Source organism: Physella acuta, unplaced genomic scaffold, assembly GCF_028476545.2.
Source record: "Physella acuta isolate Inbredline_101_S28 unplaced genomic scaffold, ASM2847654v3 ptg001280l, whole genome shotgun sequence".
Classification (NCBI taxonomy): Eukaryota; Metazoa; Mollusca; class Gastropoda; family Physidae; genus Physella; species Physella acuta.
In genome coordinates this window covers 221,165-248,846 of record NW_026732795.1, presented here as the reverse complement: position 1 = coordinate 248,846, position 27,682 = coordinate 221,165, and the positions used below count along the sequence as shown (strand labels likewise).

Below are 27,682 nucleotides of genomic sequence, written 5' to 3'. Positions count from 1 at the left end.
TACAAGATGTCAATATACATAAAATTAAAAGAAGTTACAATAGTGTTATTTTCTTGTAATAAATAATTTGTTTTATTTATTACCAAAACCATTCAATTCCATTCTTGCCAGGGTAATCAGCGATGGCATCTCAACCTTAACAAATGCATCCATAAGACCATCTTCAGCAAGTAATGTATGGTATTTAGACATTAGTTTCATCACCAAGATACTTTCAGTGGAAGCTCTTAACCGCCCATCTACTTGATTCTTTATGTCCAGACCTATACTTTGATAGCTGTTTGCTCCTCCAATAGCTGGAATAGAGAAAAACAAACTTATCAAGCAGTTTTATGTTTCATTAAAATATACTTAAATATAAAACGTTTTATCATCTGTTGCAGCCTCTAGTTTCTGCTATTACTACCCATTTTTTATGTACAGTGGTATGAAACTTAAGTGAAGCATTCAATTGCTTTTTAAAAATTAAAATTGATTTTAATTTAACTGATTTCATACAGCATGATTTTTTTCTGCAAAGTGCAATCAATTTTGTATGCCAACAAGGTTTGACAAGATAAGATGTAGTGTGTATGGTGTGAACATCAATAAACTAAAATATGAACATCAATAAACTAAAAGGTTATAATAAAACTTAATTCATTATGCATACAATTTATATATATTTAAATGCTAGAACCTAGATGAATGGATAATTAAGTCAGTGTATCTATATATTTATAACTATGTAACAAGCTTAAGTCAAGGACTCGTCTAGTGGTAGATAGCACTCGCTAACCTAACAGTAACAGGTTAAGGATCCAAGCTTGAGATTGTGGGTCCCATGACAGAACTACCCCTCATGTTTAAATGGCAGTAGTGAAGAAAGCCAGGTGGAAACCAAGTTTAGTAGGGATGGAAGAAATGCTCAATTTTTAAGCTGATGAGCAAAAAGTTTGAGCTGGTAATGACCATATATATGTCTGAGAGTAAGCAAGTAATGTGAATGAAAATAACAATAAAACAAATGTTAGATTTATTGTTTTAAATTATTTATTTTTGCAATGCAATCTAGATTCTACTTTTAATCTTTATATATACAAATTAAAGTAAGTCTGTTTATTTGCTGTCTGCAATGCATTATTAAACAATTCACCCGATTACCATGAAATTTTGGGAGCTTGTTAAAATACACACCAAAGGTTTCTACCATAACTACTTGAATCAAATTACAATAAGGGATTTGTGTGAACCAAAGTGCCCAGGTCTCCCATAAGGGCACTATATTGGAAGTAAATTTAATTTTGAACTATTGGAACAATAACTTATGGACATCAAATGAGGGGTGAAGTTGTGTAAGGGCAAGGGCGGGTGATGACAACCAAAATGTTTATTTCTAAACTTAATACAATAAATTATAATATTTAGCATATAGTTGTGACTAAAGAGTTAAGTCTAAATATAAATAAACCGGGAGTGATCTCCCCTAAACTTTCTCGAATATTCTTATATAAAATAACAGGGGATGGGAACTCGGGCTTTAGACATGATTTTTAATCCATTTTAAATACTTTAAGTTTTAAAAATAGAATAAAATCTCGTAGACAAATTAATTGCACACCAAGTGAACGCCAAATAAAAAAGCGCATAATAGTGCGCAATATTATTAGTACTTTTAAAATTTACATTAGTTTTTTGAGAAATCGGAAGTAGCGTAAATTACTACTTCCAGTCAACGGAAATTACTCAAAATTTAACAGAAGGTAGAGAATTAGATCTTTTACTTACATGTGAAATTTCATTTATCTATCTGAAATAGTACTCAAGTTATAGGCCTTTGAAAAATTCAAAGTAGAAAAAGTACCACTTCCGGTTATCGGAAATCGCTCAAAAGTTGATACGGATCTACGATTTTGATAAAATACTTATATATGAAATTTCATCAACCTAGCTGTAATGGTACTCAAGTTATCGTGTTTACATACGGACAGACAGACAGACACACACACAGACAAGATTGCAAAATTATGTTTTTCCGTATCAGTGTGGTGTAAAACGTCGAGATTTGTAAAAATCTCGATTTTTTTTTTTTGCACGATTACAAGACTTTCTCTATACTTCGTATATATGAGAAAGTAAAAAATGGCCAAAAATGTCCTGCCATTACCATGGTGATGGCGGCCATCTTGGATATATTTTTTACAATTTCAACATTGAAATAACTTTCTTAATTATTATTAAAATTGATCAAAGTTTTCTCTAGTTATTCTGTATACATATACCAACAAAACTGATTAAACACATTTTTGAAAATTTGTATGGTTTTTCTTTTACAGTTAAAATAAAATGGTGTATTTTTTGCACAAATTTCAATTTTTTAAAAGTGATTTTAAGAAAAAAAAATAAAAACAAAAGTATTTTGAAAATGTAATCTATCACATCTACGGCCATACAACGTTGAAGATAGTGGTTCTCATCCGATCACCAAAGTCAAGCAACGTCTGGCGTGGTTAGTACTTAGAAGATGGGTGACCGCTTGGGAACACCACGTGCTGTAGATTGAATTTTTTACTTTACTTTACTTTACTTACTTACTAATCTCTCACAATTGTTACCCACAAGTATCTTTATAATCCTGCAAGATTTTATTTAATTTGCATAAGCCATCTTTGAGTTATTTTGATGTTAAAAAGGTAGATAAATTCCAAGATGGCCATCACAATGGCATGAAATTTTGGCCTTCATGGATAACCCCAAAAAAGGTTTGTAATAGTGAGTTTGGCTGGAGATCACAAGCATGGCAAAACTGTCCAATATGGTCTATGAAGAAATCAGACTGGAAACCTATTATTATTTGTCTTAAATTTCAATGCCATCATTTATTTGACAGTTATTTCAAGTTTAAAAACCCCACACACATTTACACAGACAGATCCTTATTCCTCTCCATCTAAATTTTTTAACTTTGAACTAATTTTAGAGTAAAAATGATCTGTGCTAAAACTATAGTGCTCAATCAAGGTTCATCAAGTTTCAAGAAAGTATTATATACCTATTGAAGTTTAAATTACAATAGTTTGGCCCTGATTATTGTAGTAAACAAATTAATAATCGATTACAATTTTTTTTTAAATAAACCTCTCTCTCATAAGTGCTTCTAAACATGTGGACCACAGGTTAATGGTGAAGACTTGTGATTAAAGTGAATTGGAAAATGAAACTAAAGCATATTGCTATTAATAGGTTATGATAAAATTCATTTGTTGGTTTGATGGTGAATAAAATCTACTAAAGGAAAATAACTTTTAAAATCATGGGAAAATAGATCAACACAAAAAAAAATTCAGCTTTGAAAATGAATAATTTTTTTTGGTTAAAATTATTTTCAATAAGTAAAAACAGATCTCTGTCACAGAGCTAGTTCTTTTTTAGCGGTTTGAGACTCTGAATCTGTATTCATTAGTAAGTATGTGGGTAGGGGAATAAAGAAGTGATATTTATTAATTAAGGGGTACCTATTTTTTTAGGTTACTTATGTCAGGAATCATATTTTGATATTCTTATTGTCATAAATTGAATTTCTGTCAAATAATTTATGACGGCTAACATATTTGATTGGTACTCATATTGCTCCATAATTTTGTGACAATGAATAAAAAATAGGCATAGAATACTGATGTTGTGAAATAGGTAGTCTAATTCTCTTAAGTTATAAGGTATCAAAGTTCTTAAATTTTGGGTCATTTTTCTATTTTCTTTTTGAGTAAAATAAATAAATGGCTCCATATACTTACAGATGGTTAAAAGGTTGCTGTTTAGCGCTAAGTTACCCTCTCTTCACACACCAGAGTATGCTGTTATTTAAAAGAATGAGAGGGGTCTGCGTGGTCGAGTCGGTAAAGCTCATGGTTGCTAAACCGAAAAGTCTCGAGTTCGAATCCTCGGGCAGATGAGGCTCGTTAGCTGGGAACAGCCACTCTTCTAGGAGAGACAACTCCAAAATCAAACAACTGCTGCCTTGTAGTTTGTTCTTGGTTGGACAAAGGCTATGGAAGCAAATCCAAAAAGAAAAGCAGGCTGAAATAGGAGTCAATGACCTCAATGGCCCATAACCGGTTGACACGTATCCTTATTTGTGATGGAGGCGTGGTTGAGTCGGCAAAAGCGCATGATTGATAAATTTTAAAAAGTCTCGAGTTCAAACCCTCTGGCAGATAAGTCTCAATCCCTTCCAACACTAAAAATTAAGAACGAAGAAGAAGAAAAGAATGTGTATAGGAAATTCAACATTACTAAACGTTAGGAACAAACCATCTAATAAAATCATTTCACTGGGGCAATGATTGGCTACCATCCGATGAAGATTCTTTAGCCGAGCTGTAGGATCAAGAAGCCAGTCTGCTATTCTAGGGTCTTCACAGTGTAACAGTGTGATTCCGAATGTGCTTGCTAAATATGCATATGTCTGCTTTGTGTCATATATAGCAACTGTTTGCTTAGAACAATCTGAAACAGTTTTTTAAATGTACTTCACTTTTTTTAAAATGGGGAAAATGGAAAAACTGGTTATAAAGATAATAACTATTTTACAGGAAATAAATAAAAATAGAATTGTACCCTACTAATCTAATTCAAATTAATTTAGAAAAAACAAAACAATAATAATATTGTATTTTAATAAAATAATATTTGGTTGCTGTAAAATGATTACCTAAAATGTTATATAAAGATTCTATTCTGTAATCTAGTGGAAGTGTGTCATCAATAGGTGGCTCTGATAGCGTGTCATCAGGTTTATTTTTAACTGAAAAAAAAATCAAAATTCAATATATTTTGTGGTGTAATTAAATATAACTGTGAATAAATATTTTTTTTTGAGCTTGAATTGAAAACAGCATAGTTTCTATTTTAATTTCAAGTAAAAGTAGTCAAACTTTTTAAACTCTGTTTTGTTAGTGATAAATGCAAACATATAGTTTAAATTTCTTAATAATGCAAGATAAAAAGAGTGTCACATTAAGATGAGTGCAAAAACTGCCAGACAAATTTACCAGTAACACTTGGAAATAACACAACTGCATCAACTGTAGGTTAAAATATCAAAGCCAAAATGTGTTTACAAACCATTTGAAAATTACCTATGTATCCATCAGCCACAAGAGATATATAATAGGCATCCCTGTCTTCCCAAGACACAGCTACACCAACTATCATACTATGACATTCAGGGATTTGTACACCACATGCTTCAGCTAATTTGGTTTCTATCGGTGCTGTAGAAAAAGGTTTGAAGAAATACAAAATACTCAGCAAATATAATATATCAAGAGATTTTAATATATATATATGGAACTAAATATTTATAATTCAGAGATCAATATACCTCATTAAAATAAAAAAAATTGATCTTAAACTGAATCTAGAGTCAAATTATGACATTCTGAATCAGATATAGCTAAAATATGTAACGTGTAATAGTAGATGAGGACTGGCTTTAAGAATTAAAGGTTTATAAACTTAGACTATTTATAATGCTGCAATATGAAACTATATCATGGATTACTTGAGTCTATAATGTGACTTACATTTTTTAACAAACTTTCCACCAATGCCAGAATGAGACTTTTTTTTATCTGGAATTTTTTTTACACAGGCAAGTGACAAAGCATAATAAGGATGTAGCTTCCATTCATCAAGAAAAGTATGAAAAAGTTGCTTATCAGCACATACATCAATGATGGTAAATGATTGCTGGGTACACAAGTCAGGTAAAAATAAAGCTTCTTTTGTGGAATCACAAGGGAATTGGTTTTTGACTAGTTCAATAGTTTTAATTTGATCAGCCGAGATGGTGGGACATTTTAAATTGTTCTTAAACTTTTTTATACTTGTAAAAATTTCTTTGGGTTTATCTATTTCACTGCTCTGTGCTAGTAGCAGATGGTTGACAGATCTTTTACTAAAATTTAAATTCTGTTCTTTTGAAGGCGTGTTGGATGATAATTTAAATGATGCTGATCCTTCTCTAGGTGGGGTGGGTGGTACACAGTCACTATCACCACAATGAAATGACTCTTTGCTACTTGAATTATAAGAAGTGCTAACAGTGCTCATACTTGCTTTTCTACCAAGATGCGGAACTTGTGTACTCTTGCTACCATAGTTTAGCTTCAACTGATGATCACATTCTGTCATCACTTTGTCCATCAGAGAAACACTAAATGAATCCAAAAAACTATCTTCTGTCACCTTCTCATTTATGTCAATCTGGGATGTGGAGTCCACATCTGTCTGAAGGTCAATGGATTTTAGCTGAGAATAACTACTGGAATTCTTTTTACTCTTATTATTCTCCAAAGAAAAAGGGCTGTTTAAAATCCTTGGAGTAGAAAAGCATGGGATGTTTGTATTAGAGCTGCCTAAATGTGTTATCAGTGGAGAGTAAGAAAAACTATCACCACTTGTGTTTAATGCTGCAAGTAAAGCCTCTTCATCTAATGGGTCATCTAGTTCAGTTTCTTTGTTAAACCTGGACTTCTCTATTGGTGAATACTCATGAGGTGTCCCAATCTGCCTTCCTTCTATCAGGGGTGATTTGCAGAAACTTTCCTGAGATACCTGGTGTACATTTTTATAAGAAATGTATTTTTTATCATCTCTTACATTTTCATCAAAATGAGGCAATCTTTCAAAGCAGCTATGTGTGCTCAAGTTTATATCAGCAGTGCCTTCGCATATTTTTGTCATGGATTTATTTGGTTCTAAATCACTGATTAATGTCATTGGTAAACTGTATAAAAATGAATCATGGCTGGTAATTCTTTTATTTTTGTCCTGAGATGTTTTGTTGTCTTGTTCAGTTGCTTTATATTCATCAGATGATTGTGCAATATATTCATTTGTGATTACCTCATGTATTTCAGAATTTTGTTTATTCAAGAGATGCAGTGTTTGAGTGTCTAAAATAATGCTTTCATTAAAAGAAATAGTGCTGTTAATCATAGACAAAATCTTAGGAGTATGTGATGCAGTATTTTCTGTACTAGTATCACAATTTACTTCAGTTATATTCATTCCTGTTGTGCTGAAAGCAATATTTTGATTGCGAGGACAGGCTTGCAAACTTTTACTGTTGTCCATGTAGGAAGCAGGACTGCTAGTAGAGTTATCATTCTTAGGACTCAAATAACTTGAACCTGAGTTACCATTTAGATCTGTTCTTATACCTAGTGGGGGACTAACTGCTACTTGATAGAAGTAAGATTGTTCTTTACTCTTGTTAAAATTACTAGCTTCTTGGCCTGACATCACTAAACTTCCAAAATAAGATTTCTTTTCCTTATCAAGTGCTATAGATTTCACACAATTGTCTGTCTCTTCATTGTCAACAATTGTTTTGGTTGCATTAGTTAGTCTAACTCCACTTTTATCCCCGTTATATTCACATTCAGTAACTATTTTAGTACTAGTCTCATCATCTGCTTTGGTATTTTTGAGCTGCCATGAAATCTTTTTTATTCCTAAATCATCTTCAATGATTGACTTAGCCTCATCAATAATAGCTTTTGCTGCACCCAATTCTGTAACTCCTTTTCTTCCAGTCAACCAGATACATCTAGCACGTTGCCTTTCTATTAATTCCCAATCTGTTTCACCATCTTGTTTTTTCTCACTGAATAGTTAATAAAGAAAAGCAGTTACCAAGTCAGAACTGAGATCATAAGAATAAAATTAAAAAGAGACTGTTGTAATAAAAAAAATGTATAACATAACTAATTGGATATTGGTGAATATTGTATTTATTTTTCTGCTATCTGTACTCAACTAAATTTGGAAACAACTTCAATGTACTTTTATTGTATCTTGCTTGAGATAAATTCTCTTAATAGATTTGGTTGTAATTAAAATGTAAATTATAAAGTATTCTCTATTTTAAATTAAGAAATCAATTAATAGTATAATATCCCCATGATCTGTTTGAAGAGATGCCAGACATAGTGGTTGTCCTTGCTGAGAAATTAGTTAAAAACTTAAATATGAATAACTTTTAAAAATTAAATAGGCTTTCTGAAACTTCATGTATGGTTTATGATAATGAAACAGATAAAGAATATGTAAACATAAACTGTCAATATAAAATAAGAGATGAAGCAGAAATAAAGCTTACAGCAATTTTAACTTGATATATTTGGGAAGGGAAAGTGATCAACTTGCCTTTGAAAAGGTGAAGCTTTTTTAAAAAGGTTTTCAACTTCAATTGGTTCTGCCTTTGCTACATCTGCCACTGTGTGGTAGCCTCCATTATACAACATTCTAGCGCTTGATGCATTTAAGGTGGATATTCGTACTAAATCAACCAATTCCTGTTGAACTCCACATGAAAGTCTTTTCTGGAAATGAGACAACAGCAGCTCCAAATTGTGCCATCCTAATCTCCCACAGAAAACCGTGACCATTCCTGTTCATGAAAATATTATAAGCATTTTTAATTTAATTTTACTGTACAGAAAAAAAGTGAAAACAGTGAGATCTCTTTACCTGCATACGTGGCAGCTGTCTGTTGCAAAGATTGAAGCTGACCTTTGTTAAGATTGTATTTCATTGCTACATCTAGTATAGGGGTTTCTTGAATCTGAAAAGATATTTCAAAAGTAATATTCTGTATTACATTTTAAAGTATATCAGTTTGTGCTTAAATAATATGACTAAATTCAAAAGTGTTATTAAACAGATATATTCAACATGATTACATCCAACATATCGACCTGAAAGGGTACTTTGCAAGCTTCTAACAGGAAAAAATACATTTGTTTTTTCTAACTATTGTTATTAAAACATTAACAAAGTTAACTACGAAGTAAATTAAATTATGGAATATACCTTGACATTATCTTACAAGCGCTAATAGTTTTATATTGATACTTATAAATGCATTCAATTCAATTACATTCATCAATAATTTTAAATTAGATGTTGACTAATATATAAGAGGATATGTAATAGTTAATCACTATATTTAAAGTGACTTTCAGTTACCAAATTATTCAAAACTAATGCTGTATAAAATCTTTGATGAACTTCCATGATCTTTCTCTGCACAGTATTTTTCATGTTCACTCTGCCATTAATAGCTCTGGCTATGAAAGCTTCGGAAACGCCCACAAGTTCAGCCACTCTCCTGTCTGCTGGTGTCAAAGCTTCCCATATGGCAAGATACTGATACCAGTCAATTACAGTTGAAGTATCTGTGGTGTACATTGGTGTTACCTTTAGGCAAAAGTAAAAATCAAAAGTAGGTTAACATGTAAAATTATTAAGTTTTCTAGTAAATTATCTAAAGATGGCAATCTAACAAAAATAATTATAACAAACCAAATAAACAATATGTAGATCAGAATCCAAAACAAATGCTTTACGAGCTTTGTTTAATTCAGCAAATATCAACAGGCCTTCATCTGGTGAGAAGGAAGAGGCAAAAATTGCTGAACCGAGCTGGGTTGGAAAAAACTTCTCAACGTCTGATCCATCTGGTTTTAAAATTAAAATTTCAAAATTTATTATTAGGCTAATCCTCCAAAAATTCTAATTTAAAAAACAAAAAAATCTTCCTAATGTTTTCCAAATAAGTTTTTAAAAATTCAATACCATTAATTAATTTTTTTCTAAACTCCTACTTGTTTTTTTTTAGCTACTAACAAATTTGTAATTTTTTGGATCCATCTAGAAAGTGTGCCCAAGATGATACATTTTGGGAAATATAAATCTGATTTTATTAACATTAGTTTGGAGCATTTCATTAAATAAATTGCAGCTTTTTTGAAAACACTAAAAAAATTTTTTTTTCAATTAGTAGTTAGGCAGTGAGCATTACCTTTGAGATTATAATGAAATAATGTTTAGAAGAGTCAATAAAGTAGCAAACAAGTCAAGGCTAAAGATTTCAATGTCACTTGACCTATTTTTATCAAAAATAAAAGGTAAGTGAAGTTTCCCTTGCAGACCTAACAATCCCCTGGGAAGATGATTAGAGTTCATATGTCCTTAACTTTCCCTAACGTGAGTCAGGTACCCATCAGAGCTGGGTAGACTCAGGAATGTCTGGATCAAGATCTAAACTCAAGACCTTCTGGCTAGTGCTCAACCACTCTGTCACCATAGATATTGATATATTTAGATATAGTGAGGTATTTTCAACATAAAAGCTGAAAAAAGCTTTACAAGAAAAGAAAAATAATACAAACAAAAAACTAGGTGTTTGATAATTATTTGCTTCATTTAGCACAAAACAAAAACCACTTAACACCAAATTATTTCACTTTTCAGAATTATTTATAAATTAAAATGTTACTATCCCACAAGCAATGGCTTTAAAATTTTTAATCACCACGAAAGCCAAAGATTTCTCTATTAATTTATTAGATGCACCACCATGGAATTTTTTACTTCAAAGATGAGTGAAAATTGTTTTTGTCATTTAGGATTCTCAAAAGTAGGCTGCAGCATATTTTTTGGCACCAAAAGAATTATCAGATATTGAAACTAAGCTGACATTTAATCAAACATTTGCAAAAGTATCTACAGTGTTACAATGTCCTACAGAATCATTGGAGGACTTTGTTGCAGCAGATGATGATAATGGCAGATAAAAAAAAATTTGAGATTGTTTGGAGCACAAAAGAACTGATTATGTACATTCCGCTGACATTACAGACAATAAAATCAACATTTCATTTCCACAACATCAAAAATGTGGGAGATCATGAAATCTGCATTAAAATGAATAATGTAATGGAGAACTCCAAAAACACTCGATGAACTTATTTTTTAAAAACCAACAGGGCTAGATTTAAATTTTACTTTATTTTGACAAAAAAAAACCTAGGCCTAATTTAAATTATTTTTATTTTGTATTATTAGGCTTATATATTTGACTTTGGTTATATTTAACTAAAAGCAACAAGCCCAATGGTTGGCTGTGATCTGTCAAGGATTTTATTCTGCAAGGGATTTAAAGAATTTAACTTTACTAACATATAGTCCCATTATATAGTAGTACTACATAGGAAATTCTAATACTTAAAAATACGAGTGCCCTCACATAAAAATATTTTAGGTACAAGCCTTTGAGCAAGCAATATTTTGTTTAGAAATATTAGCAAAATTTAAGTTACGATGAACCAGATCAGCGGGTTTCAAAGTTTGAGGAAAAGAAACACCTCAATGAAGATCTATTTAATGGCTTGTTTAACTATTTTCTGCTACATTCTGAAAGGGAATTTTCAGGTTAATAGCATTTCAATTAATTCCAATTGGGAAAATTCTTTAAAGATACATGTAATTTGATGCACAAGTTAAAAGTTATAAACACATTTTTAGTATATCCTTGGCAATGATGCAAAGTAAGATCAAGCCTTTGATTAATTTGTTGGCTAAATTTCATTGTCATTTCAAATATATACAAGTTTTATTTGACCAGATAACAGCTAACTACCCTATTGCCCAACATGTATTCAAATGTGACAAACTACAGTAGCCTGCAATTTTTTGTGAGTTAATTGTCAACAACAGGTAAATAAGCCAAGACAGCATTACAACAGAATAGAAATTTAGTATTTTCTTGGCTACAAATGTACTTTGATAAATTAAACTTGGTATAGAACTAGAAGAAGAAAACAAATACAGATTTTAACTGCTTTTAAGTCTATTTTAACAATAATAAAGTTTAAAATCCCATATGACACTATAGTTAAGAATAAATTTATGAAACTGAATATTAATGAGATAAAATTTATTCACTTTAAATATTTATTCCCAAAGTTCTTCATCTTGTTACCTCCCTTTTGTTGCAAATTGTTTAAAAACTTTAGCCCCTGACAGCCTTCACTAATTCAATCCAGCTCTACGATTGGAAACATTCTGGGTGAGTCACAGCTTACCAGACTGGTTGGGTCATAGCATAAAGCTAGTTATCTCCCCTCCAGTTAGTGAATATCGTATTCCCATTCAGTTAGTGAATATAGTGTTCTATCGCGTAATTCAATTTTATTATCTCCCCTTAGTTTACAAATTGTTTAATTATTATTTTATGATTAATTTTATGAATATTTTATGACTAATTTTTAATAATTAATTAAACATCTAATTAAATTAAAAAATAGACTCGTATTTTTATCAAAGTGGAACATATCTGGAAAGTTCAAATGAAATCGCTGCATTAGACATGCGTCATAATTGAGTTACAAGACTTGCCACAAATCCACAAACAAACCAACAATGCAAACTAAATAAAAGCTTGTAAAAAGTAAAATATTTTAACAACAGGTTGGTAAACTCAATAATTTTAAAAATTATAAAATTAGATAAAACTGTGCACCGTCAAAACGGCCCAGGACAAAACAGCCCCGTTATTATGACCCTGTCAAATCGACCCCCAACAAAACTACCCAGACAAAAAAGCCCCATCTAAAGGGCCCCGACTTATAGGTTCCTGTCAAATGGACTCCCGACAAATGGGATCACAATATACTGGCTCCCGACAAATGAATCGTATAACCACTATTGCCATAAAAGTAACCGCTTTGTCCTACCTAAACTACCACTATAACCTCTTTTAAATGCCTGAATGAAATGTTTTTCATGAACCAACATCAATTCACAAACAAATCGAGCCCTTAACAGCTAAATTCCATCAATTCTAAAATTTTTATAATGTTTAATTTTCATCAGTAAAGATCTGTTGCTTAAAAGGCAGCACAGAAGCTTAAATGTATGATAAACATGATGTTTATAGGATAACCGCATTCTGTTTTGATAACCTACAATCATACTGCAGGTAGGAATGTACAGCGTGGACCCCTCTCCCCACACACTGAGTTGGAACAGCCTATAACCGACTCATTTATGGAAGTCATAGCTAGATAACCCTAAAATTATAAACATACTATCTCTTATACTTATACTAGATAAAATATAATAAAAAATAAGGCTTGCCTAACAAGAGATGCATACGATGTATAACTTTAAAGAGTATTGATGGACGGATGTCACTAGCTGGTGTTATATTCAATAAGGACGTTTTGCCAGGAGATTTTCTAAAGGAGCCAAATTGACAAGAGCCTATTTGTCAAGAGTCGAAATGATGTTAGCCATTTTGTTGTGAGTCATAATGACAGAGGCTATTATGTCGGGAGCCTAAATGACGGGAGCCTATTTGTCGCGAGTAGTAATGACAGGAGCCATTTTGTAGAGGGCCTAAATGATGTGAGCCTAAATGACTGGAGCCTTTTTGTCGGGAACCTAAATAACAGGGGCCTATTCATCAGGAGTCAATATGACGGGGTCCATATGTCGCTGGCCTTTTTGATGGAGCCTGATTGGTCGTGGTCGTTTTGATGGGGCCATTTTGTCATTGGCCGTTTTGTCGACGCACTGACAAAACTGTGTTTATTCTACTTATAGTGTGAAGGAAATAAGATATCCATCCACATCCATTGTTCAAGAGCGCAATTTAACCAAAATATACACAAAAGTCAGTTGTAGCTCAATTGTTTATTTTTTATGAAATCATTTCCTAGCAAATGAAATGCTAAACTCTATATTTTTAAAAATTGAATCAAAGAAAATATTACTTACTATTATTTGAAATGACTTGGACAGAGAGAAGTTCATTTTCTTGAAGAAATTTAATGCAGCTTTTTACCATTGTTGTTTTTACATCTTCTTTTCTTTCATTGGATAGGGAGACAGCAAACAGGGTACAGCCTATATATGTCACCACATCATCTGAGCTTTTAGCAACTTCACTCACTACAACCTAATGGAAAAATAAATAATTTACCTTTTCAAGAAGGAAAATCTACAAAAATATTAGATTTTGAATTTCAGGTTTTAGCAAATTTAGGTACAACACTGTCAACAGTATTTTAAAATGCTTTTTAGCATGTGAATTTATGGTTTAAGGAAATTTAGTATTATGAGTTACAACATTTTAAAATGCTAAGTTTTTCAATTTTAAACAAATGTAATTATTGTATTATTATTTAAAAGGAGAAAAATGGCCCGTTGTGGGTGCTAATTTGATCGTGTTGCCTTTTTTCTCTAAACCAAAATCACCACCTCAACTTCAAATCTAACTGAAAACGAAAAATGTCATTGAAAATGGATTTTTATCCGGAATTGTCATTTTAACCAGATTTAAGCTTTATCTACACGTAGTTACTACACTTTGATACTAAACATAGTAGTTGAAGTCATACAACTAAACCTTGTACCTAAGCTCAAACAAGACAAAAGTCCCATTTAGAGTTTCTTTCAGGGGCCTCTACAGGAGGGGGGTGGGAGGAGGGGAGATTGGTCACCCACCCCAAAGCATGCCTACCGTCTCCTTCAACGAAATAGAATTTATACAGGAAATATACTTTTATCAGTGTCCGACCCCTCCCCAGGAAATTTAAACCACCTTCCCCCTCTGAAAATTTCAAGTCTGAAAGAAACACCAGTAGCATTTGTAGGAATTAGGAATGTTTATTTTTTTACTCAGCCAGTTACTCTTATTTATACTAATACTATGATGTTTGAGTTAAATTATTAAATCTAGCTAGTGGTCTATTTTTATTTAAATAATATATAATAGACCAATTCCAAATTTAATTAAAGTGGGAGTGATCTCCCCTAAATTTTCTGGAATATTTTTATATTACACTACGGGAGATGGCAACTCGGGATACAGATATAATTTTAAATCCATTTTTAATTACTTAAACTTTTTTAAATAAAATAGAATCTCACAGAAAAAAGAATTTCGCAGCAAGTGAACAACAAACAATCTGTGTATAATAGTGCAGAATATTATTAGTATTTTATAATTTCACATGCTGTTTTTTGAGAAATCGTAAATAGCGTAAATTACTACATACATTCAATGGAAATTACTCCAAATTTGTTAGAAGGCAAAGAATTAGATCTTTTACTTACATGTGAAATTTTATTTATCAATCTCAGGGGTCTCCAAACTTTTCAACCTGAGGGCCGAATTAACTATCGAATATCAGTTTGGGGGCCAAAGTTTCTTCAAGGCATATCTTCAGAGTAGAGCCCCCCCCCCCCACCCCCACCCAACGTCTACCCCCCCCCTTCCCAAACGAAATATAATTTCTATAGTAATAAATATAAATTTCAAGTCCCCCCCTCCGCGAAGAAAAATCTGATAGAAACACTGTCAAATCTGATACAAAGACTGTCGGAGGCCAGCAACATAATCGAGGTCCAAGTTCCAAGTTTGCTCTCAAATTATCCTTAACGTATTTCATCCTTGAAAATTTTTCTTCACACAGGTACGTTGTTCCAAAATTTGAAAGGAACTTTGATGAAAAAGTTTTAATTTTAGGAAAGTCTTTCATGGGCAAAAACTTATAAAAACCCACACACTTCTGTAAAAGTGTCTCTAAGGAAGTCATTTGCTTACAATTCAATGACCTCCAGCTGCAGTTCATCTGGACAACTGGCCACATTTGCTTCAGTCAGAAAACCGCTGCTGAAACTTCAGCTGGAGGTCTTTGATGATCTCGCATGCAAATGACGTGGGGAACTCAGCTGTTGCTTCAGCTATGAAGACCTTGCACTGCTAAGAGTACGTCAAATGCTTGGCCTGTACTTATTCCAAAAATACAACAAGTTTGGATCTGAAGGCCTTTAGGTGGGTGTATAGAAACTAGATTTCCGTCTCTTGAAGTTTTAGGTTCAGAAAATTTAACTGACTAGTTATGTCTGCAGCAGAGGCCAATTTCTATACCCATTCTTCATTAGGCATTAATGGCTGTAGCTTGCCTTTACTTTCCAGGAAATCACCTATTTCCTTTCTTAACTTAAATACTCTGCTCAGAACTTTCCTACAACTTTTTTTTGCACCCAAATTGTTTTGAATTTTCTGGGGAAAGTTCCTCAGCCACCTCTAACAAACATTTTTCCATAGACATAAAGATCCTTGTGGGCCGGATGCGAGGACCTCGCAGGCCGCATCTGGCCCGTGGGCAGCAGTTTGGAGACCCCTGATCTATCTGAAACAGCACTCAAGTTATAGGCTTTCGAAAAATTGAAAGTAGAATAAGTTCCACTTCAGGTTATCAGAAATTGCTGGAACGTTAATACAGAACTACAAATTTGATATAATACTTATATATGAAATTTCTTCAACCTATCTTTAACGGTATTCAAGTTATCGTGTTTACAGACTCACATACACACAAACATAAGGACAGAATCACAAAGTTTTTCTGACTCGATTACGCATAGAACGCTGAAATTTCGATAAATCAGCCTTTATTATTTTTTACCGATTAAAATAAGTCCCCTATATTCTGTATATGATGAAGTACTGAGGTGTAAAACGATTAAAACTGTCAAAATTTCATGTGATTTTTGTGCACGATTGCAATGCTTCTTCTATACTCTGTATACAAGAAAGTAAAAAGTTATTAATTTCTTGGTAAAGATACTCTTTAGTTAAGAATGCATTAAAAAATACTTATTATAGGGGTCGGCGTGGTCGAGTCGGTAAAGCTCATGGTTGCTAAACCGAAAAGTCTCGAGTTCGAACCCTCGGGCAGACGAGGCTTGTAAGCTGGAGACAGCCACTCTTCTAGGAGAGACAACTCCAAAATCAAACAACTGCTGCCTTGTAATTTGTTCTTGGTTGGACAAAGGCTATGGAAGCAAATCCAAAAAGAAAAGTAATCCACACTAAACATTAAGAACGAAGAAGAAGAAGACTTATTTGAAAATCTATAATTAAATTGTGCACCTACGCAGAGTTATTTCCCATTCGCCTTTTTTTTATACCCTCGACAAGACCAATTTTTTTTTCATTCTCCATAGGCTTTGTTGTCCATGCATTTTTCTACACTAAAACTGTCATATCTAGAGTACCGTTAAACCTATAAACATAACGTTGGTATCATTTTGCAGTATTTAGTCCCCTTAATATAACCCTGTTGTTATTTTGTCATTTAATTAATTTAAAAGTTTTCTAACTAGCTCATATATATATATATATATATATATATATATATATATATATATATATATATATATATATATATTTATTTATTTATTTATTTATTTATATATATATATGATGAACTCTACTTCATCTGCCCCATGTGTCTTGGGCAAGAACAGGAAAATTGATGATAAATATGTATATATACTAGCTGTTATTCGTTGCTTAGCAATGGTGTAAAATGCATTCAAAAGTAATCTTTGAAGAACATAAAAGAATAAAAACACAATTAAAACACAAAACAACTTATCACACATAACAACACAAAGCACAGCACAAAATATACACACAGCTCAACCAAAAACAAAACTTAACCTGTTTTGTAAGCTACTGCTCTCCCCCTTTGGGTATGTTACTGGATAACACAATATTTTAGCACTGTCAAAATAATAAAAGTAAAAGTATGTTTCTTCTTACTTCTAAAACAGCTCTTTTCAAACAATTGCTGAGGCCACCTTTTAAACTGAACTGAAGACAACTCTTCACTGGTGGAAGGTCTGATCTAAGCAAAGATTTTCCTTTGAGTTTTTCTTGAGGTTTACAAATTAAAATACTTTCACCTGAAAAGGGAAACAAATATCAAGGTGACTGTCATTAAAGTAATAATAATTAACAGCTCCTACATTTTTAAACTAAGGTATGTTATTAATAGTAACAGAAACATTGAGGTATATTGTTTTAAAAGGTTTGCTATATACAAACATTCTACAACACCTTGTGTATCAACCCCTTTTCTACCAGCTCTGCCAGCCATTTGTTTATATGTCAAGGTATCAAGGACCTGACCATGGAAAATAGGAGTTCTTATGATCACTCTCCGTGCTGGTAAATTTACCCCTGAAGATAATGTAGATGTTGCAACAAGTACTTTTAAATTTCCTTGTCGAAATGAACCCTCAATTATATCTCTTTCGTCAAAAGTAAGTCCTTGAATAGATGAAAAAGATATCGTCATAATAGTTATGATGTTTAAAATAGTATATTTTTATTTCTGACATTAAAAAAACATTGCTCAAATCTTTAAATAAGCTTCAACTAAGATCTGATATAAAAATATAACTGATGGTTGTAGTTACACTGAGTAAAAATCCTTTGAAACTCAATCTTTCAGATAATTATCTGAGTAAAAAACATTTCAAGAAATCATGTACAGGATTCTTTTTTGTGATACCAGTAAATATGAGTATTAACTAAGGTTAAAAAAATTACCCTAGTTTTGTTTTCTAGTTTTAAAAATATATGACAGCTACAATTCCAAAATGCTTCCATTTGAAGTTATCTTCAAAAACTTAAAGATCAAAGTTAAAGACAATATTCAGAATTTAATATAATTCTTAAGAATGAATAAATTATGAGACCTTATTCAGAAAGAATTTTTATCTGCATTTTCTAAGGGTTTCATATTATAAAGGCTTGGAGATTCATATAATTTATGTAATCAAAATATTTATTCATTTTATAATGACCCTGAAATAAGTAATCAAAATACATATATTTAAGATGGAATAAAGTTTGCCTAAATTTTTCAGTTGTTACAAGAAAGACTATTGAACTATGGAGAGAAACTTGCCAAATTAAATAAAGATTTTTTGTAGAAACCTTCTCTGGGGTGTTCTTATCAAATCCCTAAAGTTTCATGCCGATTGTATGAACAGTGTCTAACCTCAATCGACTTTTATTTTTATATACCGTGTATAGCAAACAATCAAATCGCAACCTGCTGGGGCACCACCCCTGCAAATTTGAAAAAAAAATTTAACAGAAACCTACCCAGGAGTATTCTCAACAACTTCCCAAAGTTTAATGATGATCCGATAAAAGGAGTAGTAATGCACAAAAGACAAAAACCAGGCAAAAAGACATACATTGCTATATATATAAATGTACCAACTATGGAACAGAACAAAACTAAACACAAACACAAAAGAAAACACAAACACAATGCAAACACAAACACAACACAAATGAAAACACAACGCAAATCCACAGCGCTCACAGGATAGCCCATAGCACAAAATCGAACACTGCGCGGGCGCCGGCGGATGCGCCGATTCAATTTAGTGAACTACTATAAAAAACCCAGCTTGTCCGCAAACCAAAAAATAAATGTAAACATAGGGGACATTTAGGAATGCCTTCTAAACTGTTATTGATTTTAAAAAATAATTAGTAAACAGTCTCATTGTATAAAATAAATAAAGGCAGTATTAAAAATATCCGTGTTTTACCTACCATACTGCACTTTCTCTATCCATGCTAATTATATTATACCAACAATAGTGTCCTATTGTACGTCCGCAGAATTTGCATTCACATTTTGCTAATTATATTATTCCAACTTTTTCTTCTTCTTCTTCGTTCTTAATTTATTAGGGTTGGAAGGGATTGAGCCTTATCTGCCAGGGGGGGGGGGTTGAACTCAAGACTTTTTCAAATTTATCAACCATGAACTGCTGCCAACTCGACCACGCTTCCATCACAATTAAGGATACGTGTCATCTGGTTATGCGCCATTGAGGCTGTTGACTCTAATTTCAGCCTGCTTTTCTTTTTGGATTTGCTTCCATAGCCTTTGTCCAACCAAGAACAAACTACAAGGCAGCAGTTGTTTGATTTTGGAGTTGTCTCTCCTAGAGGAGTGGCTGTCCCCAGTTAACGAGACCCATCTACCCGAGGGTTCAAACTCGAGACTTTTCGGTTTAGCATTTAGCAAAAAAAAAAACATAAATATCTCCTTATTAAACCAAGCATATCACACAGCACTACTTGCTTTTTATTTTTTTAAACACACAAGATGGCAGAGAAAGAGAAATGAGGAAATAATTAACAGAGGATAATGTTATATGTGGGGCATATTTTAGAAAGGAAGTAAGTTTACACAATGAAAATGTTGCATTCAAAGAACACCCAGGGAAGAAAAAGATCTGAGATTACTAAAAGTAAAAAAACAAAGAACTTGCATTTGTGGGAATTATCAAAGTTTGAGATGTATCAAACGAAAACACAACGTGTTTCACATAAATTATGTCAGCAGATATATAAAATACAATGCCACACCTGCATGATGATAAGCCACACCATTGAGAATACACCTAGCTAGTACAGGATCTGCACCAACAGGACACCTCTTTAACTGCTCTACAGTCTCTTTTAAGTTGTCTTGGTCCAAATTTAATAATTTACCATTTGTTATGAGATTCAAAACATTTTCTGTAAAATAAAAAAATGGGTAAATGTTTATATATATATATATATATATATATATATATATATATATATATATATATATATATATCAGTCAGGCCTACCCCTGTCAGCCAAAAGTAGGAAGAGTTATGCCTAAAAAGAGGAATTTGAACCCAAAAAGAGGAATATACACGTGGACGCAACTTTACTAAGTCAAAAATAAAAATAATTAATTAAAAATTACTCAAATGACATTAGTAGGCTTCTAGTCCTATATAACTAGTCTCTAGGATACATTTAAAATAGTGCTTAATGTCAGCTTACATTTTTAAAAAATAAATTAACCAGTAACCTGAGCCCCCCCCCCCCCCCCCCCCAGAATAAAAATCATATTTTTGACATAACTTTATTGATTTGATTATTTATGTCTTGCTATGTTCTAGGCTATATGAATAACAAATGCTGAAGGGTTCATCATATGTAATATATAATATAAGTTACGAGCAAAGACCCTTGATCTACCTAATAGAACTCATAGTTACTACTTACTAAGTTCTTCATAATAGTAGTTACTAGTTAAGTTACAACTTACAAGATAGATCAGTATTCACTATTTCAGTATCTACTAGTAGTTCTAGTTACAATTCTAGATCTAGTAGTAATCGATATACTACTAACTAGATCTAGTATTAGATGATACTTGTAAATATTGTAAGTAAACTAGGAAACTGAAACGTGTGCCTAAGGGAGATAATAGCTTTTTACTGCCTTTTTTTCAATTTACTTTAATACCTTTCTTTATTAATTTTTTTTTTCAAAAAAATCGAAACCGAGTCGAAATCGGAATGACTGAACAAATTACTTTTTTAGGTGAAAAATGCGGGACCGTTCCGATTTTGGCGGGACGGTAGGCATGTCTGATAAATAAATATATATTTATATTATATATATATATATATAAACATACATATATATATATATATATGTATACATACATATATATACACATAGATACAGTACATATATATACACATTGATTCATATATATACATATACATATATATATATATATATATATATATATATATATATATATATATATATACACATACATATATATATATATAAACACATACATATATATATATATATATATATATATAAACATACATATATATATGTATACATACATATATATAGACATACAAACATATATATACACATACATACATATACATACATATATATATACACAAACACATATAGGCCTATATATATATATATACATACATCTATATATACATACATACATACATACATATATACATAATGCTGGTGATTGTGGGTCCTTCCTTCAGTCATGGCTATAGATTTTGGAACTATCTATATATATAATTCTCTTCTGGGAGCCGTTAGAAAACAAGCTGCAAGCGCCTCCTTGCAGTCCCCTCTCTTTCTCTTTCTCTCTATCACTATCACTATCACTACCACCCCCCACCCCACCCCAACATTGTCTGGTGAGCGGTGTTCACTCTAAATGTTTATAAAGCTAAATGTTTACAAACCGTAGAGCCGTGGAGCCGGGTTTCTATTAGGGGCAGATAATTTAGTTCAATTTTAAACTTACAGGAGGTAACTAAGAAATAACTAAGAGGAGGCTGCTTTCAAGGGGGGGGGGGGGGTTATGGTCCTTAAGTGAAGTTTACTTTAACGGAGGGGGGGAGGAGGGGGGGGTATCGTCCTTAACGAGCTACTTATAGTGTTTTAAAGAAATATTTTCAGTGACAGCGTTGGTACTGTCGAATTCACAAATTATGAATTACTGAAAAGTAGAAAAAACAACAACTAAATAGTGGTGTATGTTATGCCGCGGGCCGGCTCGTTAAAGTAAACACATCCTGTGTCTTGCTTTTTACTTGTTGCATCGCAGTGTCTTATTATAAGTTAAAGAGAAGGGTTTCTTTATATAACGACTTAAATGTATTTCATAGTTGCCACTGTTTTTACTCTTTTGCATAACGGAAGGAAAATATTAAATTCACACAAATTGCTAAAACATATTGCTAAACTGACCAATGTCAAATAACATTTTAGTTTTGATTCCCAGAAAAAGTGGATACATTTTAATAATGTAGGGTCGAATTAATTAATTAACTAATTAACTGTTTTGTTATTTTGCCAAGGGGGGGTAATTTAAAAATAAATTTAACTCACGCTAATACAAAAATGTGAATGCAAAAACTCCAAGACAGAATTATTGTTGGAATAATAGAATTAGCAAAATGTGAATGCAAATCTGCAGAGGACATTATTGTAAGAGGACATTATTGTTGGAATATTATAATAAACATGGATTGATAAAAGGGTATGTTTTATTTATTTTATTCACTAAACGTCCTGTTTACTAATTATAATTTTTAATCAACTATTTCGCACTGTTATAGACGTGCCATCACGTTCATTAGGTGTGCAATGGTTTTAGTCATAAAACTCTATTGTAAATTTTTAAAATTTAACTTACTGTAAAAAAGCATGAATTGATAGAGTGCAATATGTTGGGTAAAACACAGATATTTTAAATACTGCCTTTTATTTATGTTATACACTGAACGTACTGTTTACTAATTATTAATCTAAGTTTCCATTTGCTCACAAGCTGGGGGCTTATAGTCATTCACTAAATCAGGCTCATCCGCTGGCGCTTGGAAAGGGTGTGATTTGGCGCCATGGGCTAAACTGTGAACACTATCTATTTATGTTTGCATTTAAGTTGTGTTTATATTATGAGTGTTGTGTTTGCTTTTTCATTCGTGTTTTTTGCATTTGTGTTTGCATTGTGTTGGTGTTTTCATTTGTGTTTTTATTTGTGTTTGTTTTTTCTTTTGTGTTTGTGTGTTGCGTTTGTGTTTGCATTGTGTTTGTGCTTTCTTTTGTGGTTGTGTCGTGTTTGTGTTGTGATTAGTTTTGTTCTGTTCCCAAGCAGGTACATTTAAAAAAGATTTACTGCAGCTAGTATATATATATATATATATTCATAGATCTATATATATACATATATATATACATATATATATATATACATATATATATATATACATATATATATATATACATATATATATATATATATATATATATATATATATATATATATATATATATATATATATATATATATATATATATAGTTATATAAATGTACTAGTGTGCCAGTACTAGTACTGCCGCGGGGATAGAAGAAAGTCTGATGAAATATATAAGAAGGGTTTAATCAATGTGTTACAAATCCTATGTTCTCAGATGCATGACCTTATTTTCTAAAACTGATTTATTCAAATGTAAGCATTGCCTGCGCTTTGATCATAAATATCAGGACACAGGTTTACCTACCCTACCGCATGAAAACCTTGAGTGTAATCATTTACTGAAATAATGAGGTAGAACACACTTCAGTGACCATCCATGTGCTAGGGATGTAGAGGGGCTCTCTCTGGAGTCTACGTTTACACTCCCGAAGAGGCGCCACATACAGACCCTGGCTTCTTAAAACTAACAAAGGCGCCATTTAATTAACCCAGAGCACCAAATAGCTTCCTGAAACAATGATGCAGATTGCGTCATTCGCTAAAGACACAAATCAACAGGATTTTTTCTTTAACATGAAAAAAATATTATTTGATGTGTTATAAACATCAGTGTGACTGAGGCAATTAGTTAGCATTACTAATGGTGTATTATTAGATGCTCGATCTCAATTTCTGATTGGATCTTCTAAAAATAGATGCTAATTGCATCATTTGCTAAGTGACGAAACAGTACAGGAAGATCGCCTTGCATTACAAAGTTATTTTTAAAAGTGTGATTTTTATTTTTAGATTTGAGCTGCCCTCCAAATCTTTAATATTTTATGGAAATATTTTCATTTTTTCGAGAACTGTAGGCTTTGGAATTGTTTGGATTTTTTTATGAACAAAAGGAAACAACCCAGTTAATAATCTAACCTTGGTTAATTTATCTGATTATTCAAAAAAAAAAATTATTACCGGGCCCTCAGCGGCCCATGTGAGCCTTTGGGGGCGGAAACTGAAATTTTTGTTCTCAGCTAAATCGCACCCTACCAGGGCACTGGCGGACACACTTGATTCAATTTAGTGAGCGACTGTAACGCCCCATCTTATCAATTGTCTATCGCACTGTTTAGAATGAACGCAGGCGCCTTTGCACTCAGAGGAAAACGCACGGTGCCAAATCGAACCCTACAGAGTTTGCGCCTGGTTCAATAAAGTCAACGATTATTGTTGCCCATCATGTCTTTAGTGTATAGCCTTTTTTTTAAAAATGAACTTAGGCGCCATAATGCTTGAAGGGGAGCCTGGGGCGCTTCGGATCGTGTACTCTACGGTGCGCCGGCTCTTTCGCCTGTTGAAATTTTAAAAGTTTAATGCTGAATATAGTAGCGCTCCTTACCCATTATGCAGGAAGCACAATTAACTGATGCCAAGTGTTAACATAGCTGCTCTGGAACTCTGGGCGCCAAATCATTATGGGACAAAAATCACATCCTACCAGGCGCCACCCATATCAAATTATAATTATTTTGTTCACAGAAACCTTTTCAGGAGTATTCTTATCACCTCCTTAAAGTTTTGTGATCTTTTTGTTTCCACCAGGCTTTTCAGACTTTTCTTTTTTAAAGCATTTTAGTTGTCAGGTGAAGATGTATGGCTATCAGCCCTGTACCAATCTCACACATTTAAGTTTACAAGCCAGCGTTCTATACCTAGACTAGATTATGCTAAAAATTGTGTAACACTAAAATTGTGACAGATATCAGTTACACTGCGTTTATACTTACGACATGTATACTAAACTTGACCTATTAAAGTGTATACTAAACATGTTACGAGTATATGGAATATCTTCTGAGTCGCAGGGCACAAAACCACGCCCCTTTATATGTTCTGGGTCAAATTTTTTTCTTCGCTTGCTGAGCAAAAACTTAGGACATGTTCTGAATTTTCATATGAGTGCGCATGCATGGAAAAGTAGTAAGCGCATCCTAAGCCCAGGGTCCCAGCTGATTGCAAAATTAAATAGGCTAAACTGAGCCCACGATTTCATAATTTATAACTTCTCTAGGACCTACTAAAAATTACATTTTTATAATTACTGATTATTTCTTTAATTAAATCCCAAACACGTTTTAATTTTTTTTAAAATGTAATGGCTAAGGCATTAAAACCAATTTAGGTATTAATTACGAAAATAATAATTAATTAAAAAATATAATTCAACCAAACGTAACTCAAATTTTTCCTTGACCAATATTTTGTTTTAAGTGTATCAACTTATTTTCAGTTTCCCTCTGACATGAATAAATCTTTAGGCCCACCTGAATGTGCTCGTGAGATCGCACATAATCAACTGACTATAAAAACAGGCAGATAAAAAAGTCATAGGCTAATTATTTAGGTTTAGAATGGGACAAAATTAACATAAAGAAAGGAAGGAGGTGGGGGAGGGGGAATGAGTGTCACATAGGCCCTACTCTAAAAACTAGAACTATTTTTTCTTAATAATAGACTCAGTATAATTGTAACGCGGTCTCAATATGTTTAATGAACTTGCAGATGCAAGTTTTCAAAGAAATCGAGCCTTTCAGCAAACAAATATTTAGCCCTGTTCATCCGAAGCTGTTTCTGAAGGATATAGACAAGCAAAGAAGCTGGGGAATGGCTACCATGGTGATGGGGTGGGAAGGGGTGATTGTATACGTGATGGGAGAGAGGGGTATTAACATGTGGGTAATGTCTACGACCTGTGCTATTATACATAGCATTATATTTATAAAAACTGTCTAACTCCATTTGCTGGCACTCCAATAAAATTTAGAAAATCTTGCATGCTCTCTAAGTTTTAGATAATTCATTGTTGAATCGCAAGCACCGTGGCTATACCATTTTCCTTTTTTAAAAAATGAAGTTGTGAGCCCACTATCTACGTTTTTTTTTTACTTTGATTACTCTTTATTTTAATTGTCTGGGCCTATACTATATAATGTTCTATAACATGTTCTGTAAGTGTGTATGCTAAAGTATACATGTTCTGTGGAGAAAATTGTTACAGATAAAAATAACTTTTGGCTGGCTTTGTGTTCTAGAAATGTATAGTATACATGCCGTAAGTGTAAATGCGGTATTATAATTCAGTTTTCATATGTTCTAGTTTTGTTTTTATTTAATTCCTTCTCTTTGAATAACTGGTAGATTTAGAGCTAGATTAATAACTACATTTAAATTTACATCTATGATTATTAAATGAGTTTATTTACTGAATATTAACCCTCCAATTAATTACCAAACATATGTTTTGATGTTCTACATTAGATTCAGTTTGAATAAACAACAGTTGAATTGAATGTGGATGTCAACAGTTTAAAATGTAACAAAGATGCCAACAGAATTATTTTTAAAAAAATAAAGCCATGGCAGTCATCACAATGAGTTAGAGTGATTAGCTCAGTTCTATTTTATAATTGGCTCGTGCAATTTTTTCATTGTAAGTTTCCATTCTCTTTCTTTCTACTGTGTAGTTTTGACTACTTTACTTAGTTAACTTTCATTAAAGTTGAAGTGTGTCAAGCCTCAGTCAATAAATTTTCTAAACAGTAATTCTTGTTATGATCAAACCCTTAGCCCATACAGCATAGTACACTAATGTGCTGTTAAATGTTTTTCTCTGAATTGTGTATGAGTTGATTATAGAGGGGAAGCAGTATCATAGCAATAATTTAAAAGGGTAATCAGCCAAAAACTTTGTTTCTTATCTTAATTTTTTTTTAAATGCATAATGCTCATCATTATCTTTGAAAACTTACAAGGTTTTTTTTTTATTCATATCTAAAACACCATTATAATATACTCACGAAGAGTAATAAGAATAATACCTAAGTTTATGAGAAAGCTTATAAAAGTTGGTAAATAAAAATATCTGCTCAGCATTTTTATTGTATTAAACCCATTTTGTTATTTGATAATTTATTAGAGCTTTCTACAATCTTAATTGTGTTTACAAATTAAAAATAGGTTATTCTATATTTGTATCCAATTTTATGCTGAATCTAAGAAAATGGTGAGTCCTAAGGCTCTAGTAGCAAACCTAAACAGGTCAACCTTATATATATATGTATATATATATATATATATATATATATATATATATATATATATATATATATATATATATATATATATATATATATATATATATATATATATATATATAATATATAATATATAATATATATAAGTCCAGATTAGAAGATCATGAGCAGATTTAGTTTTTTTTATACCGTAAGAATCATACAAATTAAGTCTTTGTTGATTATTATTTGGAATTACATTGTTATTTTTACACTTGGAGCGATTTGTTGTGCACTAGGTTGTGCAATTGCAGTAAATG

The 27,682-nt window shown here is 32.1% G+C and overlaps 1 protein-coding gene and 1 pseudogene across 1 annotated transcript in view; one reads left to right on the top strand and one right to left on the bottom strand.

Annotated features, from left to right (window-relative positions):
- Window positions 1-27,682, bottom strand: part of LOC131957937 (DNA polymerase theta) — a 58,712-nt gene that overhangs the window by 16,989 nt on the left and 14,041 nt on the right. The window contains exons 9-21 of the mRNA XM_059322798.1: window positions 20,093-20,245; window positions 17,750-17,962; window positions 17,453-17,595; window positions 13,612-13,792; window positions 9,352-9,506; window positions 9,016-9,246; window positions 8,518-8,611; window positions 8,194-8,437; window positions 5,565-7,651; window positions 5,118-5,252; window positions 4,691-4,783; window positions 4,291-4,485; window positions 84-296 (exon numbers count right to left, since the gene is read on the bottom strand). Of these exons, the coding sequence (XP_059178781.1) occupies window positions 84-296; window positions 4,291-4,485; window positions 4,691-4,783; window positions 5,118-5,252; window positions 5,565-7,651; window positions 8,194-8,437; window positions 8,518-8,611; window positions 9,016-9,246; window positions 9,352-9,506; window positions 13,612-13,792; window positions 17,453-17,595; window positions 17,750-17,962; window positions 20,093-20,245 (4,137 nt within the window). The remainder of the gene's footprint in view (window positions 1-83; window positions 297-4,290; window positions 4,486-4,690; window positions 4,784-5,117; window positions 5,253-5,564; window positions 7,652-8,193; window positions 8,438-8,517; window positions 8,612-9,015; window positions 9,247-9,351; window positions 9,507-13,611; window positions 13,793-17,452; window positions 17,596-17,749; window positions 17,963-20,092; window positions 20,246-27,682) is intronic.
- On the top strand, window positions 2,419-2,540 carry LOC131957941 (uncharacterized; annotated as a pseudogene).